This window comes from Crinia signifera, chromosome 7, assembly GCF_055691185.1.
Source record: "Crinia signifera chromosome 7, ASM5569118v1, whole genome shotgun sequence".
NCBI lineage: Eukaryota > Metazoa > Chordata > Amphibia > Anura > Myobatrachidae > Crinia > Crinia signifera.
The window spans coordinates 32,657,645-32,676,295 of record NC_139223.1 but is presented as its reverse complement, the minus strand read 5'-3'; the positions used below and the strand labels follow the sequence as shown (position 1 = coordinate 32,676,295).

At 44.0% G+C, this 18,651-nt stretch overlaps 1 protein-coding gene across 1 annotated transcript in view; it reads left to right on the top strand.

The window, feature by feature from the left end:
• The window catches only part of B9D1 (B9 domain containing 1), a 56,679-nt gene extending 42,201 nt beyond the window's left edge, over positions 1–14,478 (top strand). Inside the window, exons 6-7 of the mRNA XM_083152774.1 lie at positions 1,857–1,924; positions 11,979–14,478. Coding sequence (XP_083008900.1) covers positions 1,857–1,924; positions 11,979–12,106 — 196 coding nt within the window. The 3' untranslated portion in view covers positions 12,107–14,478. The remainder of the gene's footprint in view (positions 1–1,856; positions 1,925–11,978) is intronic.
• Positions 14,479–18,651: the final 4,173 nt, after the last annotated feature.

Sequence of the window (18,651 nt, the reverse complement as noted above, 5' to 3'; positions counted from 1 at the left end):
TGCACCTATGGTAGCTACACCCTGTATATAACACATGTAACTGTGACAGGGAAGGTGGCCTCTCTCAGCTCTGGGCCCCATAGCAGCTGCACTCCCTGCACCTATGGTAGCTACACCCTGTATATAACACATGTAACTGTGACAGGGAAAGTGGCCCCTCTCAGCTCTGGGCCCCATAGCAGCTGCACCCCCTGCACCTATGGTAGCTACACCCTGTATATAACACATGTAACTGTGACAGGGAAGATGGCCCCTCTCAGCTCTGGGCCCCATAGCACCTGCACCTGTGGTAGCTACACCCCTGTATATAACACATGTAACTGTGACAGGGAAGGTGGCCCCTCTCAGCTCTGATCCCCATAACAGCAGCACTCCCTGCACCTATGGTAGCTACACCCCTGTATATAACACATGTAACTGTGACAGGGAAGGTGGCCCCTCTCAGCTCTGGGCCCCATAGCAGCTGCACTCCCTGCACCTATGGTAGCTACACCCCTGTATATAACACATGTAACTGTGACAGGGAAGGTGACCCCTCTCAGCTCTGGGCCCATAGCAGCTGCACCCCCTGCACCTATGGTAGCTACACCCTGTATATAACACATGTAACTGTGACAGGGAAGATGGCCCCTCTCAGCTCTGGGCCCCATAGCACCTGCACCTGTGGTAGCTACACCCCTGTAAATAACACATGTAACTGTGACAGGGAAGGTGGCCCCTCTCAGCTCTGATCCCCATAACAGCAGCACTCCCTGCACCTATGGTAGCTACACCCCTGTATATAACACAGGTAACTGTGACAGGGAAGGTGGCCCCTCTCAGCTCTGGGCCCCATAGCAGCTGCACTACCTGCACCTATGGTAGCTACACCGCTGTATATAACACATGTAACTGTGACAGGGAAGGTGGCCCCTCTCAGCTCTGGGCCCCATAGCAGCTGCACCCTCTGCACCTATGGTAGCTACACCCTGTATATAACACATGTAACTGTGACAGGGAAGGTGGCCCCTCTCGGCTCTGGGCCCCAGGGCAGCTGCACCCCCTGCACCTATGGTAGCTACACCCTTGTATATAACACAAGTAACTGTGACAGGGAAGGTGGCCCCTCTCAGCTCTGGGCCCCATAGCAGCTGCACCTATGGTAGCTACATCCCTGTATATAACACATGTTACTGTCACAGGGAAGGTGGCCCCTCTCATCTCTGGGCCCCATATCAACTGCAGCCCCTGCACCTATGGTAGTCAGGGCCGAAATTAAGCCTTCGGGGGGCCCGGAGCACTTTAGACAGGGGGGCCCCATCCCACTTGTCCCAACTTTAAAAAAAAATTGGATTGAGGAGATGAGGCAGGGAGGTCAGCGCCAGGTGAGCAGCAGCGGTGGTGCTACTGCTGCTGCTCATTCGGCAACCATCCTGGTGCCGGGCCGGGCACAGCAGCCAAATCAGACAGTCGGATTTGGACCAAATCATTCAGTCGGATTTGGCTGCATAATTGAATAGGTCAGAATGGGTCCAACTTTTATTTGAATACACTCCATAATATTTTTATCTGAAATGAATTCTAGGCCAGGGAGGAACTGACTGACCTGTTACCCTCATGGCTGTGGGAATAACTGCTTGTCCTCGTACAGAGGTCTGTGCTCACTGCTTCCACCAGACAAGTGCAATGTGAATGAGAACTTAATACCTTTATTCTCTCTACATAATGTTCCGTTGTTCTGTTCTCAGATCGTGTTATTTCCCCTCACAATGCTGCATTTGGATGATAATTCTTTATATGATTATGTGCTGCGCTATACTGTATGCCCCAGGTTTACAGAGAAACTCATATATATGTAAATCCCTTTTCTTTTTCAGTTGGCTGACGGGTCGGCATCCAGAATTCACAGACCCGAAGGTTGTGGCTCAGGGGGACGGGAGAGAAGGTAATGTATGTTACTCCGAGCACTGTCTACTAATCTAGTGCACTCTGAGTCTGATTCATGTATGTAAGCAAAGCAAGCAACTGGGTTATACAATGCTGCGCTGCGGGTGGGGCAGATGTAACGTGTGCAAAGAGCGTTAGATTTGGGTGGGGTGTGTTCAAACGGAATCTAAATTGCAGTGTAACAATAAAGCTGCCTAGCGTGTGGGCTTGCATGCAAAAGCAGCCAGTATTTACCCAGAAAACATATAAATGTGTTGGCTTCCCCCTTGCATGGCAACATGATTTGTTCCACATAAGTTACTTGCGTTACTTACAAACATGAATCAGAGCAGATCTATTTTTTTCTAGAAGGTGCTAAATAAGAAGTATCATCATTTTAGAATTTTCATTTTTTTGACCAAAACGACAGCCCCGGGTGTTATAACAATTTTGATATGGATGTGATTTGATAACTGTTCACTTTCAGACCCCTGGGATAGATGGATAAGCCGCTTCTAACTGTGGGTCAGATGTATCAAGCTTCAAAAAGTGATAAAGTGGAGAGTGATAATTAACCAGCCAATCAGCTCCTACCGGTCACTAGTATCTAACCCTCCCACTAGTATCTAACCCTCCCGCTAATATCTAACCCAACGCAGAATAAAAAGCGATTTTGGACTATACCAAAAAAACTAATTTTACTCCTTTTAAGATAAATTTAAACATTTATTCATATGAAACATAAATCCACCGGTTGGTAGAACAAGGAATCAATAAAACAACAATTGATATAACATAGACAAACAGTAAAAATACTTAAATTAAATAATTTCAATCAATTTTCTCTTCTTTTCTTTTCTTTACAAGGGTTGAGTATCCCTTTAAAACAGCAGCAGGTTGGACTCTAACTTGGTCTTTGCACTCAGTTTACATTTTTTTCCTAGTATCTAACCCTCCCACTAGTGTCTAAGCCTACTACTAGTATCTAGCCGTACCACTAGTATCTAACCCTCCCACTGATATATAACCCTCCCACTAGTGTCTAACCCTCCCACTAGTGTCTAACCTTACCACTAGTGTCTAACCCTCCCACTAGTGTCTAACCCTCCCACTAGTATCTAAGCCTACTACTAGTATCTAACCCTCCCACTGATATATAACCCTCCCACTAGTGTCTAACCCTCCCACTAGTATCTAAGCCTACTACTAGTATCTAGCCGTACCACTAGTATCTAACCCTCCCACTGATATATAACCCTCCCACTAGTGTCTAAGCCTACTACTAGTATCTAGCCGTACCACTAGTATCTAACCCTTCCACTGATATATAACCCTCCCACTAGTATCTAACCCTCCCACTAGTGTCTAAGCCTACTACTAGTATCTAGCCGTACCACTAGTATCTTACCCTCCCACTGATATATAACCCTCCCACTAGTGTCTAAGCCTACTACTAGTATCTAGCCGTACCACTAGTATCTAACCCTCCCACTGATATATAACCCTCCCACTAGTGTCTAACACTCCCACTAGTATCTAACCCTCCCACTAGTGTCTAAGCCTACTACTAGTATCTAGCCGTACCACTAGTATCTAACCCTCCCACTGATATATAACCCTCCCACTAGTGTCTAAGCCTACTACTAGTATCTAGCCGTACCACTAGTATCTAACCCTCCCACTAGTGTCTAACCCTACCACTAGTATCTAACCGTACCACTAGTATCTAACCCTCCCACTGATATCTAACCCTTCCACAGCCTAATCCACCCGGTAGTACCTAACCATAATCTCCCCTACCGCAGCCTAATCCACCCGGTAGTACCTAACCATAATCTCCCCTACCGCAGCCTAATCTAATCCCTTCTATCCCACAGCATTGTGCTAACCCTCCCCCTAGTGCCTTACTCTCCCCTCCTGCAGCCTAACTCTCTCTCTTGTATTTCCCTAACCCTCCCCTCCCTTAGGCAAACACTAATCATCCCCTCTAGTGCCTAGCCCTAATCTCCCCTCCCACAGCCCAACCCTATCGCTTTTCTCCCACAGCCTAACCCTAACTCTCCCCTAGCGCCTAACTCTTACACTCCCCTACCGCAGCCCAACCCTAATATCAGCGTTCTGTTCCATGTACACATCTGAACAATATCAATATTACTGTTGACAATTGCTATTGACATTGTGATTGTGAACATAGTAGCTGCCTCCCAATGGCTGCAGCACAGAACTGATCTCATAAAACACTTGGGATAAGACCTACTCCCCGCTGAACGACAGACATTCCTATGTGTACCGCTGTCACTCATATTTTGCATTGGGATGACTGAGGGCTTATGTCCCTAAAGCCAAAATTCTAAGAACAAGAGATGCATCGAGTCATGAGTAAGCCATAAATTCCAGACTGATTCAATATTAATGACTTACATGGTAGCCATGCAGGTTACATGCTGGTTCTTGCTTATAACCATGTGCGTACCGGAGCTGCCGTTTACCGGAGCGGTGAATTCCCCCCTGATGCTCACTTACTTTGAGAACACATTAGACACAAAGTGTAGGCGCTAATTATTTCCTTGTCCTATCAATATGCCTGGAAGGTCACCTTCACAAAGCATTGGGTGTCCAGCGGCAGGAGATAGCGGGAGAGAAGAGCTCTGCCACTCTGCCCAATCCATTACGGCTGCAGCGGAGAGCGCCTAGCAGGCTCATTATCCTGAGCAAGGAGAGAACTGAATTATACAAGTCACTTAATTACAGAACACAAATCCATCGCGGCTATTTCTTTTCACTATTTCTTCCTGCAGTTGATTCCAGTAATGAGCTGGTAAGTATATCAGAGCAGCCCTGTATTTTCCTCACAGATGGTATTTTTATACCAAATGAGAACATGTTCTTACACCAAACAAGTAATGGAAGAGCAGGCTAGTACAGCCTGACCGCTCACTCCCCATACCTTACTATACAGGGTAAGGGAAGAGCAGGCTAGTACAGTCTAACCGCGCACTCCCCATACCTGACTATATGGGGTAAGGGAAGAGCAGGCTAGTACAGCCTGACCGCGCACTCCCCATACCTGACTATACGGGGTAAGGGAAGAGCAGCCTAGTGCAGCCTGACCACGTATTCCCTATACCTGACTATGCGGGGTAAGGGAAGAGCAGGCTAGTACAGCCTGACTGCGCACTCCCCATACCTGACTATATGGGGTAAGGGAAGAGCAGGCTAGTACAGCCTGACCGCGCAATCCCCATACCTGACTATATGGGGTAAGGGAAGAGCAGCCTAGTGCAGCCTGACCGCGTACGCCCCATACCTGACTATATGGGGTAAGGGAAGAGCAGGCTAGTGCAGCCTGACCACGTACTCCCCATACCTGACTATACGGAGTAATGGAAGAGCAGGCTAGTACAGCCTAACCGCGCACTCCCCATACCTGACTATACGGAGTAAGGGAAGAGCAGGCTAGTGCAGACTGATCATGTACTCTCCACACCTACTATACGAGGTAAGGGAAGAGCAGGCTAGTGCAGCCTGACCGCGCACTCCCCATACCTGACTATACGGAGTAAGGGAAGAGCAGGCTAGTGCAGACTGATCATGTACTCTCCACACCTACTATACGAGGTAAGGGAAGAGCAGGCTAGTGCAGCCTGACCATGCACTCCCCATACCTGAATATACGGGGTAAGGGAAGAGCAGGCTAGTACAGTCTAACCGCGCACTCCCCATACCTGACTATACGGAGTAAGGGAAGAGCAGGCTAGTACAGTCTAACCGCGCACTCCCCATACCTGACTATACGGAGTAAGGGAAGAGCAGGCTAGTACAGTCTAACCGCGCACTCCCCATACCTGACTATACGGGGTAATGGAAGAGCAGGCTAGTGCAGCCTGACCGCGCACTCCCCATACCTGACTATACGGGGTAAGGGAAGCGCAGGTTAGTGCAGCCTGACCGCGCACTCCCCATACCTGACTATACGGAGTAATGGAAGAACAGGCTAGTGCAGCCTGACCGCGCACTCCCCATACCTGACTATACGGGGTAAGGGAAGAGCAGGCTAGTACAGACTGATCATGTACTCTCCACACCTACTATACGAGGTAAGGGAAGAGCAGGCTAGTACAGCCTGACCATGCACTCCCCATACCTGACAATACGGGGTAAGGGAAGAGCAGGCTAGTACAGCCTGACCATGCACTCCCCATACTTGACTATACGGAGTAAGGGAAGAGCAGGCTAGTACAGACTGATCATGTACTCTCCACACCTACTATACGAGGTAAGGGAAGAGCAGGCTAGTGCAGACTGATCATGTACTCTCCACACCTACTATACGAGGTAAGGGAAGAGCAGGCTAGTGCAGACTGATCATGTACTCTCCACACCTGACTAATCTCTTATATATTTAGCCAGATCTGTCACTCATCCCCTGTGTGTATAATGTTTCCGCCCAGCGTTCTACACAAACCCGCCCCCCCAGGGAAAAGACCAGTGTGATACACACCACCACCCCCTTGACATCACCTAACCCCGCCCAGCCAGGGTTACAGTACAAGCCCACCATCCACCATTACTCCACAGCCACCAGGTGACCCCCCCCCCCCCCCCCCCCGCAACATAGTGGAAATATTCTACTCGTCATCATCATCATCATTCTACTTAGCTCTCATTTTATCATCACACAACTCATCATCATCATCATTCTACTTATGTCTGATTTTTTTTATTACTCTACTCATCATCATCATTCTACTCATCATCATCATTCTATGTATCATCTCTCATTTTATCATCACTTATTATTATTATCATACTTATTCTCATTCTACTTATCTCTATGAACACTAAACTCATCATCACTCTACTCATAAACATCATTCTACTTATCACTAAACTCATCATCATGCTTAATCATCACTCATTTCATCATCATCCTACTCATCATTATTCAACTTATCTCTCATTTAATCATCAGTCAAATCATCAAATATGTAATCATCACTGAACTTCTAATAATTCAACTCATCGTCACTCATTTCATAATTATCCAACTAATAATCACTCATCACTCATTCCTTAACCCTTTATCACTCATTTCATAATCCCTCATTTTATTATAATTCAGCTCATTATCTCTCATCTTGTAATCACTCATATTATTTAGTCATCACTCAAGTCCTCATCATTTATCTCATCATCATTCAGTTTATCATCACTAAACTCATCATCATTCAATTTATAATCAAACATTTAATTATCACTCAGCTCATCATCATTAATTTCATAATGTTCCAGCTCATCCACTAATCATCATTCAACTCCTCATTACTCCAGTTATCACTAAACTCATTATCAACAACTCATCATCTCTCATTTAATCATTATTCAACTCATCATGACTCCAGTTATCACTAAACTCATCACGCAACTCATCATGACTCCAGTTATCACTAAACTCATCATCACTCCAGTTATCACTAAACTCATTATCACGCAACTCATCATCTCTAATTTAATCATTCGTCAACTCATCATGACTCCAGTTATAACTAAATTCATCATCACACAATTCATCATGACTCCAGTTATCACTAAACTCATCATCACGCAACTCATCATGACTCCAGTTATCACTAAATTCATCATCGCACAACTCATCATCACTCCAGTTATCACTAAACTCATCACGCAACTCATCATGACTCCAGTTATCACTAAACTCCTCATCACACAACTCATCATGACTCCAGTTATCACTAAACTCCTCATCACACAACTCATCATCACTCCAGTTATCACTAAACTCCTCATCACACAACTCATCACTACTCCAGTTATCACTAAACCCATTATCACACAACTCATCATCTCTAATTTAATCATTCCTCAACTCATCATGACTCCAGTTATAACTAAATTCATCATCACACAATTCATCATGACTCCAGTTATCCCTAAACTCATCATCATGCAACTAATCATGACTCCAGTTATCACTAAACTCATCACCACGCAACGCATCATGACTCCAGTTATCACTAAACTCATCATCACGCAACGCATCATGACTCCAGTTATCACTAAACTCATCATCACGCAACGCATCATGACTCCAGTTATCACTAAACTCATCATCACGCAACGCATCATGACTCCAGTTATCACTAAACTCATCACGCAACTCATCATGACTCCAGTTATCACTAAACTCATCATCATGGAACTCATCGTTACTCTAGTTATCACTAAACTCATCATCACGCAACTCATCATGACTCCAGTTATCACTAAACTCATCACGCAACTCATCATGACTCCAGTTATCACTAAACTCATCATCATGGAACTCATCATTACTCTAGTTATCACTAAACTCATCATCACGCACCTCATCATTATTCAACTAAAATTTTATACAAATAAAACCGTAGGGCCCTATTTGGGTACAGCACCCGCCAGAATATATATATTGTTAAATTTAATGGTCATATGACTTAGATATTTTTTAATAGTGAATATATTTTGAGTTGATTTTATATCTAACTATTAAAATGTGGATTGGGTCTTGCACATAATAAGAATAGGATTACATAGTAAGAATAGTGTTACCATCTTTCAGGTTGTTTTTCCTCCCTTTCATCTTGCTGTGTGATCTTACATTAGTACTGGCACTACGGCAATCAGCTGCTAAGTGTGGGTTTGGCAAAGTTTACCCATATTAATTATACAGAGCAGATGCTCGGCCCTGTTACAGGCATTGTGACATGGCGTACAGAAATAACACAAAGTGATGCACATGGCAGCTAAATGGGAACAGTGCTTGGAGAAAAGACAAAGGGTGACATTCTATGGGATGAGATAAATAGACTTTTGCGATTTTTTTCGCAAAAACGTCCGAAATCGCATTTTTTTCATTTTCGCATATTTAATGAGCTGTGAAAAAAGTGCGATTTTGGCCAACAAGTTGGACACACTGGAAATGCGATGTCTGCTTTTCGCAGCACATCACATCCAGATGTTTTCACATGAAAAAGTATACAAATCGCATATTTAATGGTATGCGATTTGTATAAAGTGTGTCTATAATTCGCCCAAAAATTAGACCAGGTACTGATGGGCGAATTAGCCAGAACCCTGCACAGATCGCAATGATCTGTGCAGGGTTCTGGTGTAAAAAAATTTTTAAACAGTTAAAAAAAAAAAAAAAACAGCGCGGGGTCCCCCGCCAGAGCATAACCAGCCCCGGGCTCATTGAGCCGGTGCTGGTGACATAAAATCAGGGTCCCCGACAAATAGGGGTCCCCTTGATTTAATGAAACCAGCACCAGGCTCAAGATCCGGCGCTGGTTCCCAAAATACGGGGGACAAAATGACTAGGGGTCCCCCGTATTTTAAGAACCAGCACCAGACCCAACCAGCCAGCAGGGTAATGCTACAGCCGGGGGACACTTATTATATAAGGTCCCGCGGCCAAAGCATTAACCCCCTGGCTGGTCAGCATGGGCAGAGGTCCTGGGGAAGTGGGGACCCCCCCAAAGAAGGGGTCCCCCCCCCCTCCAGGACTTACCAGCCCATGCTGAAAGTCCGGGGCTGTCCCCGATGCCCCTGGGCGGTGGGCATCGGGCTGATGTAAAGTGTAAAAAAAAGAATATAAATTATTGTTTTCTACTGTAGAACTATGAGTCCCAGCAAGCCTACCCCGCATGCTAGGACTTGGAAAACCACAAGTCCCAGCATGCGGGGCATTAAAGGGCCCGCTGGCACTTGTAGTTCTACAGTACAAAAAATAGTTCAATAAAACACACTGACACCCTGAAAAATAAAAGTTTAATACATCCATAACACACACATACTGATACTTACCTACCTTGAGCCCGTAGGTCGGTCCCTGGATCCGGGCTCCGGGGCTCCAGGGCAGAAGAGTCCGGTTCCAGGGCCTTGGTCCTGGTTCCGGGGCTGGTCCGGGGCTCCTGGGCGGAAGAATCCGGGGTCCAGGATCCAAAGTAGTCCACAGGGGTACCTGAGGAAGGAAATCCTACTCACCTGGTCCCCGGCGACAACCCCGGCATCTTCAGCTCCAGGCGCGCTGCTCCCGGCTGCTGTGGTACCCGCTCACGGACTGGAGAGGCGCAGAGATTTTCATCTTCCGCGCCTTTCCTCCGGATGATTCTATTGGCCGCCTAGCGGCCAATCAGGAGCTGACTTTCTCGGCTCCTGATTGGCCGCTAGGCGGCCAATGAAATCATTCTGAGAGGCGCGGAAGATGAAACATTTCTGCGCCTCTCCAGGCGCAGAGATGCCTGGAGAGGCATCTCTAATAATTTTCAGACATGAAAATCGCACATTTTCAGGACTAAAGACATCGCACCAACTCGCACCTATTCGCACTATTTGGGCCGTTTTTCGCATCGCATTAAATATGCGAAAAACGGCCCAATCTTGCGATTTTAAAAAGGGCGAAGTGGTGCGATAAAAAAAATGCGCATTTATCTCAAACCATAGAATGTCACCCAAAGAATTGCAGCCTTCTTTGTCCATGTGGAAGATGTCTCACTCAATAGTGTATTACGTAATGCCATATATGTAAGTTATGTGTCCTCCAGATCTAAGGAAGTTTTACCTGCAACAATTAGTTCCTCAATTATATCGGTCACACTCTAAAGCTGAATACACACTCTAATGCGATGTACACACACACTGAGACACTCTAAAGCTGAATACACACTCTAATGCGGTGCACACACGCTGAGATTTTGTGTTTGATTTTTGACTATATGGTAAAAATAGAATCGAAGTCAAATGAACATCGAACAGTTTTCAGCCTCATTCGGTGCCGATTTGATCCTGATGCGGGCTCCCGTGTAGTGTAAATCGAACAGAAATTAGACTGTGCAGGCAAGACTATATAGTACAGATCTGTACTACTGTATATAGTCCAAATCGGATGCGATTTGCTTGGCGTTTTTAGAAGAAAAAAAACATGAAAAGCACATGTCAACCTTTTTGCTTGTGTTACTTTGCCTTGTAAATGTCAACTTTTTGGTATCGACATATTGACTTTCGACCTAAACATTGTTGACCTATCATCCAGATCCAATGTGTCTGTGGCCGCTGATACTGGACAAATGCAGTCCCAGTACAATGGGACCACAACCCAGTTGACTAATATTTTCAGTGAAGGTTGCCCATCTCTTCGCCATGTGTAATAACGGCCAGCGTATAATTGCCCCACATATTACACATCATCAGAAGTATATTACTAGCCTACTGTAAACGTAGCATTTCTTATTCAACTACAGCCGCAGTCACACATTATATACCTGTAGAAATGAATTTCATTTTAATCAGCAGATGGTGCTTGTGCGTCCTATTTACTCTATTTTGCAAATACGATGCTATTTAACGAAAACAGTCACAAAAAAAGATGCCCATCGGTACCGAGTCGCACCATGGTCATGGGACTGTTTAGCACGAAAAGAGGCTAGATACCCATGGAGTTCCAGTGTAGAAGATCTAGTTAGACACCTAAAGTAAGTTCGACAACGTTTAGCTCAACAGTAACCAAATTTAGACGCAAGCATTAGGTTGATGGGGACGTGATCGAGAGATACAAGGTCAACACGAGTTTTTCCCTTTTCTTTGGTGGCTATGTTTAACATAGGTCCTTTGACTGTGGATCGCGTCCCCGTCGTCCTAACATTTGCATCTAACTTTCGTTACTGGCGATATAGATGATGTTGATTATCTTTCTGGCATCTAAGTAGACACGTCCGACTAAGCGTGGTCGGCCATAGCATTGTCCATCTAGACGCCATCGATCAGATGTGGTCCATTCAGTGGTCTATTGTAGCTTACCAAGTAAACCGGAATCAGGCCCAAGGCGGGACCACAGCTAAAGACCTATTGGCTAAACATTGTCAGGAGTGTAATTGTTAAAAATGGGTTTCCCTGCGGCTATATGCAAGACGCCACAGAAGTGACAGCAGTGAGGTCCCTAAGCGCTGTCACCTCTCTGACACCCCCGATAGCGCTGCCTGTAATTAATGTTCTTACACAGCTGTTCTCTCTCTTGTCAGTCACCAGAGTCCGGTCACAAGGATTCCTGACCCTTTCCTTCAACGTGGCCACAAAAGATCTGAAGAAACTTGGCTATACCAGCAGCGCCAGCCACCCCGCTTACTCAGAACTCACATCCAATCCATAAACAATACGAGTCGGCTGAGCTTAGCCCGGCCTGCGGCTCCTGACCCCATCAGCCTGTGCTGCGGAGGAGTCTATTTAATATTCTGTGCCGTGCGTAAACCATTGATCTGAAGACGGAAAAGTCAGATAAGAAGAGGAAATCTCACTGTTATGTACATAAATTGCAGATGGTTTTTAGATTTGAGAATCAAATCAAACTCCCAGTATGGTGCTGCACAGTTCTCACTTCTTGCCGAACGGGTATATTCATATGAACTGTGGTGTTATTACAAGACGACAGCCTGGTCGCACATTCCTTGTACATGTGTGTGGTTCTGTCACGTTATGTGCCAGCTATGCAGGACCGCTGGCCCTCCCCATCCCCCTATAGAATTAGGAATCTGTATTACGCTGAGGGGGAGGGGACTTAGGAGTAGCTATATGTAGTGATAAGGGAGAAGTGAGCCAGAGGAGAAGGGGCCCATGGCAACCAATCAGCACTGAAGTAACATCTATAATTTGCATAATATAAACTTAAACAGAGCAGCTGATTGGTTGCCATGGGCCACTTCTGCTCTGGCTCACTTCTCCTCCCTTATCACTGCTTCATACATCTAGCCCTTACATTCTGGTTTTGGTTGATAGATCTACAGTGTCTAGATAGACAGTCAATAGATCTATTACAAAAGGTTCACATGCAGTAGGTCGACAGGGTCAAATGCTGATACGAAAAAGCGTGATGGGGTCAAAATGTCAACATGAACACGGTAGACAAATGACAAGGTCAACATGAGTTTTTCATTATTTTTTGTAACCGGCTTGTTCTTCACCGTCCATGATGGTTATGGTATAGCGTATCAACCATGTTATGCTTGGCCACACTTAGTCAAACTGGTCTAGTTGGACAGTAACGGAAGTTAGATGCCAGGGTTAGCGCAACAGTCACATGGTCGACATGAGTTTTTCACTTTTTTTTGTGCCGAATGTCACATGGGTCCCCGTGGACACCGTATATGTGCAAAGTGTCCACTCGCATGGCTCGCTATGCTTCCGGCACGGTGCTCCGTGCGCTATTATAATCTTGCTCTATGTCCACTTGGATAGTAATGTCTCAACCAAGTCGACCTGTAACATTCGGCACCAAAAAAAAACATGAAAAACTCATGTCAACCATGTGACCTTCGACTCTGTTGCTCCATCGCTGGCGTCTAACTTCCGTTATTGTCGATCTAGACGTGGTCGACTATGTTTAGGCATCTAACTAGATGGGTTCGACTGTGGTCCATCGACTGGATACCGTCCATGACGACATAAAGGGAGAATATAAATAGTGCTGTGCCTGAAGCAAAGGTACGCATTACACTAATTGGGGGGGGGGGGGGGTCCATATCCACATTAACACCACAAAATTTTTGAAAAACTCATGTCAAACTTTTTCATGTTGACAATTTCATCCAGTTGACCCTGACAACCTATTGCCTGTTGACCTTTTGGGGTTGTCCTATTGACTGTCTAATAATCCACACCCCTTTAGATTCGCAAGGATGGGGGTTACCTATTCTCTTCTCTGTATTGCCATTTTTAAATATCCCTGCCCAGTATCTTCCATACATCCAAAAACAAATAGTGTTGTGCATCCCATGCCATGGAACACTCTCCCGGTGCAAATGTCCACGCTCTGCTAAAACTTGACAGACACCCAGTCGGAATATGAATGGATTATTGTCTTCGTAAGTGCATCATGATGGATGACTTTGCAGCAGATTTGGCCAAGCGCAGCCGTTAATTTGCCAGCACTGCTGTCCCCATGGGGCTACGATGGTGCCAAGACCTCAGGTGTAATTGGCCTTTGCAATCTAATGCTGACTCTTGTTAACCAGTCACTGAATAGCCTCAGATAATTAATTTATAATACGCTAATTAATTATTGGAGATCTCTGGGATAAGAGGGTTGCATCATTCTTTTAAACCAGATTGTAAATGAGAGATGTTGAGCAACTCCCAGAATGCTTTGCAGCAAACAACATAGAAGTCCAAACTAGTTGAAGTCTTTAGTCATAATTCTGTTATGAGCTGGACCAATATTCAGCAGAAAACTCAGCTTATCAGTGAAAAAGAAGCCAGTGACATCACTGGGTGGGATTGCAGTACTCTAGTGATGTCACAGTTTGCTGGTGAGGTACTGCGCATTATTTGTTGAAATAAAATTCACCTAACCGACACCGTCTGTGCAGTCTGGCTGAATCAATCTGAGCCACACACTGAATATAATTTAAGCAATAATATATATTTATTATTAATCTAAAATCAAATGATAAAATATCACAATGAAAAATCAAAATAATAAAACATTTTTTTTAAAGAAAACAATATATTAAACAATGTATAATCATAAACAAATTGTATTCATTCAATATTCTCTTTGCATTCATTTATAAATTGCTACACCACATCATTAGAAAATGATTATATCATAAATAAACAATGGGTATTCCGTTTTCTTGAACTCATAATTGTCTCGTATCCGAGATTTACTGGTGGATTATGGAACTTAAATTGCTGAGTAGTCCATTTAAAAAATCCCCAGGTGGAGGTAAACACGTGGATCTACATTGATTGGCCACTTAGCGATATACCTGCATAGAGGGAGGAAATCAACAGACCGCCTGTTCAGCGCCGTTCCCTTCACTTTCAACGTCACAGATCGGGACGAAGGTATACGCATCTTCAAGCGGTATCCACAATCTGTGGGCAGACGCGGGCCACAATCCCCCTGCTGACCGGTACCCGTTCCTGACTGCTCTGGGCACGCAACCGCCACCGGTGGCACTCTCACCATGAGTGCTCACGTTCGGACCAGGACGGAGCCTCTGACTGAGGGCGGCCGACGGTACACTGCGAGTCCCTCAGGAGAACCATACTGAGACCCAAGGAATCTCGCAGTAGTCAGACCACCAATACACACGCGAGGTCTGACACTTCATGCTCCTTCATTCCCATGACCCGACATTTTATTAAAGCCAACCATAACATCACAAGTGATTCTCAACTATATATCACTTAGGGGCAGATTTATTATCAGTGAAGTGATAAAATGTATGTTTTTTTATCACCGGCCAATCAGCTCCTACCTGTGAAGTTACAGGCTTGGTTTGAAAAATGACAGGTAGGAGCTGATTGGCCGGTGATAAAAATCAGACACTTTATCACTTCATCGAGCTTAATCAATCTACCCCTTAGTAACTTATTGTCCCAAGGAACTCTGCTACTATTACTTATTGGATACAAATTTTAATACATTTAAAAGCCGATTTGATTCTTGCAATTGGAATAATCAGGAACTTAAGTTCCATAATTCACCAGTACATCTCGGATACGAGACCATTGTGATTTCAAGAAAACGGAATACCCCAAATCATCTTCACAAGTGGTCCCTTGCTGTTTATTTATGATATTATCATTTTCTAATGATGTGGTGTAGCAATTTATGAATTAATGCAAAGAGGAGAATTTTGAATGAATGCAATTTGTTTATGATTATACATTGTTTAATATAAAATGTTTTGAAACTTTTTATTTTTCGTTGTGATATTTTATCATTTGATTAATACTAAATGTATATTATTGCTTAAATCATATTCAACGTTGTCGTTTAGGTGAATTTTATTTCAACAAATAATGCGCAGTACCTCACCAGCAAATTTTTCCTTTTTGGTACAAAATACTTATTGAAATCCGCCGGTGCAGACACTTCAAAGGGTTCTTTTGGCATATTTGTGGGAATACAGACACAATAGAGGACTGCTGCTATAGAGACCAGTTCCCATAAGGGATTATTAACACTAGCGACAGACTTTTGCATTCTTCTGAATATCGACCCAGCCGATTCCAGTTTATTACAATTAGATTAGTAAAGCTGAACTTTCCCGTAACTGAGATCGGAAATCTGGGACAAGGCAATAAGTTGTGTTTTCCTTACTGGTATCTAATTGTTATCTTATTGCTGAAAATCCTTTGTATAAATATGATTTTTTTTTTCTTATTTTATATATAAATTTTCTACTGTTTTATTACCAAAATTGATTTCCTATATATATAAATGATCTGTTTTGTAATTAAACTTCCAACATTTTATGAAATGCTTATTTTATTTCATGTGAAAAATACGGTCTTGTAATGAAAACAGCCAACAGAAGCGTGGTGTTTCCCATAGCAACTGCAGAGTTTTGTAATTTCCTACTCATCTGTGGCATTCATAGAACCACAAGACCGTGGCTTCGGGTGCTAGGTGACACATTAATGACATTTCTCCAAAGGTTATTTCCCAGAGAATCCGCCATCCCAGCAATACACAGTGCAGAAGGTTTTGCGGATGCGTTCCGTGGACGTACATGTTGAAATGCACTCGGTGAAGAACTAGATGGGTGCTTGAATAGGACATTTGAATCCACAGGTTCTGCTGCTCATAATTGGTCCTCTTAGGGGACATTTTAATTGCCTGGACAACTGGTGTGAACATAATCCCATCTCATTGCCCCGATACAATAAAATACCCCTGACTTTTTACAATAATAATTCTATGCCCCCTATCTTTTTAGGATATTTTATTATGCCCCTAACTTGGATTTGGACACGTTTCCGTCAAAAGCAGGTGGATTGGCGGCTATTCCCACAATCCACCTGGTTTCCGAGGGGTCGGAACATTCGGAAAAAAGCAGCTAGAATTGAATAGGTCGGATCCCCTTCCTATTCTAATTTATGGAAATGTGGTAATGGTATCTGGAAATATTTACCTACTCTATTCTCCTTGGTTACGGTATAAATGGTAGACAATGTCTAGGTGGACCACTAATAGTCGACAGTGACTAGGTTAACACCTTGAAATGGTCGACATACCCAAAGTCGACCTTGGCAAAAGGTCAGCACAAACTTATGGTAGACAAAGGTAAGGTTGACATGAGTTTTTCAAAAAAATTGTGTGTGTCTGTGTGAACATATGCCGATATGGACACCGTATAAGTGTATCGCGTCCCCTCACTTCGGGCACACTATTATAGTCCCACTTGGATAGTAAAGTATGAAAAAACACTTTTCTGAAGAAAAAAAAGTGAAAAACTCATGGAGATCTACGTCATAATGTGAGAACCAATCAGGAGCAAACTCTCAACCACCTTTGTCATCATTACAGCTACACTTTGGGTATCGGAAGTAGACAGCGAACATGATGATAACACGGAGCCGCCAGCTATGTGGAAGCTGAAGATATTCATGTGACAAATTGGTTCATTTATCTCTGAAATCCCCTCCGCACATTTCCGATCGCTCAGTCCGAGCTATAATAAGCAGGCTCGTTTCTTTACGTTACCTGCTGTAACCAGAGGATGTGAAGTCTCACATGTGCGTACATATATGTGAGGTTCTGTAACGCACTCGGAAGTATTGAAAAAGTTTCCGGTTGCCTGGGGAAACGAAACGCGTCAACGTCACTTCCGCCCTTACGTAACGCATCTCTGAGGTCACAATTCCCTTACACAGAGCCAGCCTGTTCTACTCGCCCTCTCCAATTTATTGGAGCTCGTCAGATATTTCTTCAGACACCAGCACCAGGGGACTCACCTTACGGCTTATTCATCTGCGGCACCCCTTATTCCATCGGAGTTCATGTCCACGGACGACAATACAACGTGCACCGGGTCGAGCCGCCGTGTCATCTGGCTCCCCGGCCCCTCCAGAATCCATCATATGAGGAGGGTAACTAAAAGGATCATATGTGTACCTGAAAGACTGCACCTCTGCGTTTTATGCGCTAACAGGATACACTTATACTAATCATAATAGATTCATAATAGATTAACCCACTGCTGACTATATTGCTCCGGAATTAACTCCCTACTTACCTGTTATTCGTGACCTTAACAGAGTTTGCCACAGGAATTGCCTTATTCAAGTGCTTATCCCACCATTACAATTGTCCACTAAATGGGAAGTTGCATTTTTATCTACATACAACTTCGTTTATTTTATATTATATTTTTATATTTTTGTGTGTGCTTTCCATTTATATATGTGATTATTAATTATATGTTTCTTCTTATATAAAACTTAAAATATAAAGCCTAAATTAGTGCAGTGTGTCCGGTGTCCTTTTATTCAGCGTGGTTCACCAAACAATGGGCCTTATTTTGGTTCATTCTTTCTGACAAAATCCTTCTTAGATGGACAAAACCATGTGCACTGCAGGGGGGGGTAGATGTAACATGTGCAGAGAGAATTAGATTTGGGTGAGTAATTTTGTTTCTGTGCAGGGAAAATACTGACTGCTTTATTTTTACACTGCAATATAGATCTCACTTTGAAGTAAAACCCCACCCAAATCTAATTCTCTCTGCACAAGTAACACCTGCCCCACCTGCAGTGCACATGGTTTTGCCCATCTAAGGAGGATTTTGTCAGAAAGAATGAACCAAAATAAGGCCCAATATTCTAAACTCAGCAGCGCATAGTGTTCAAAATTCCTTCCTTTTTACGCACCAGGAAGCTGTATACTTATTATTCTGCTCTGAAATG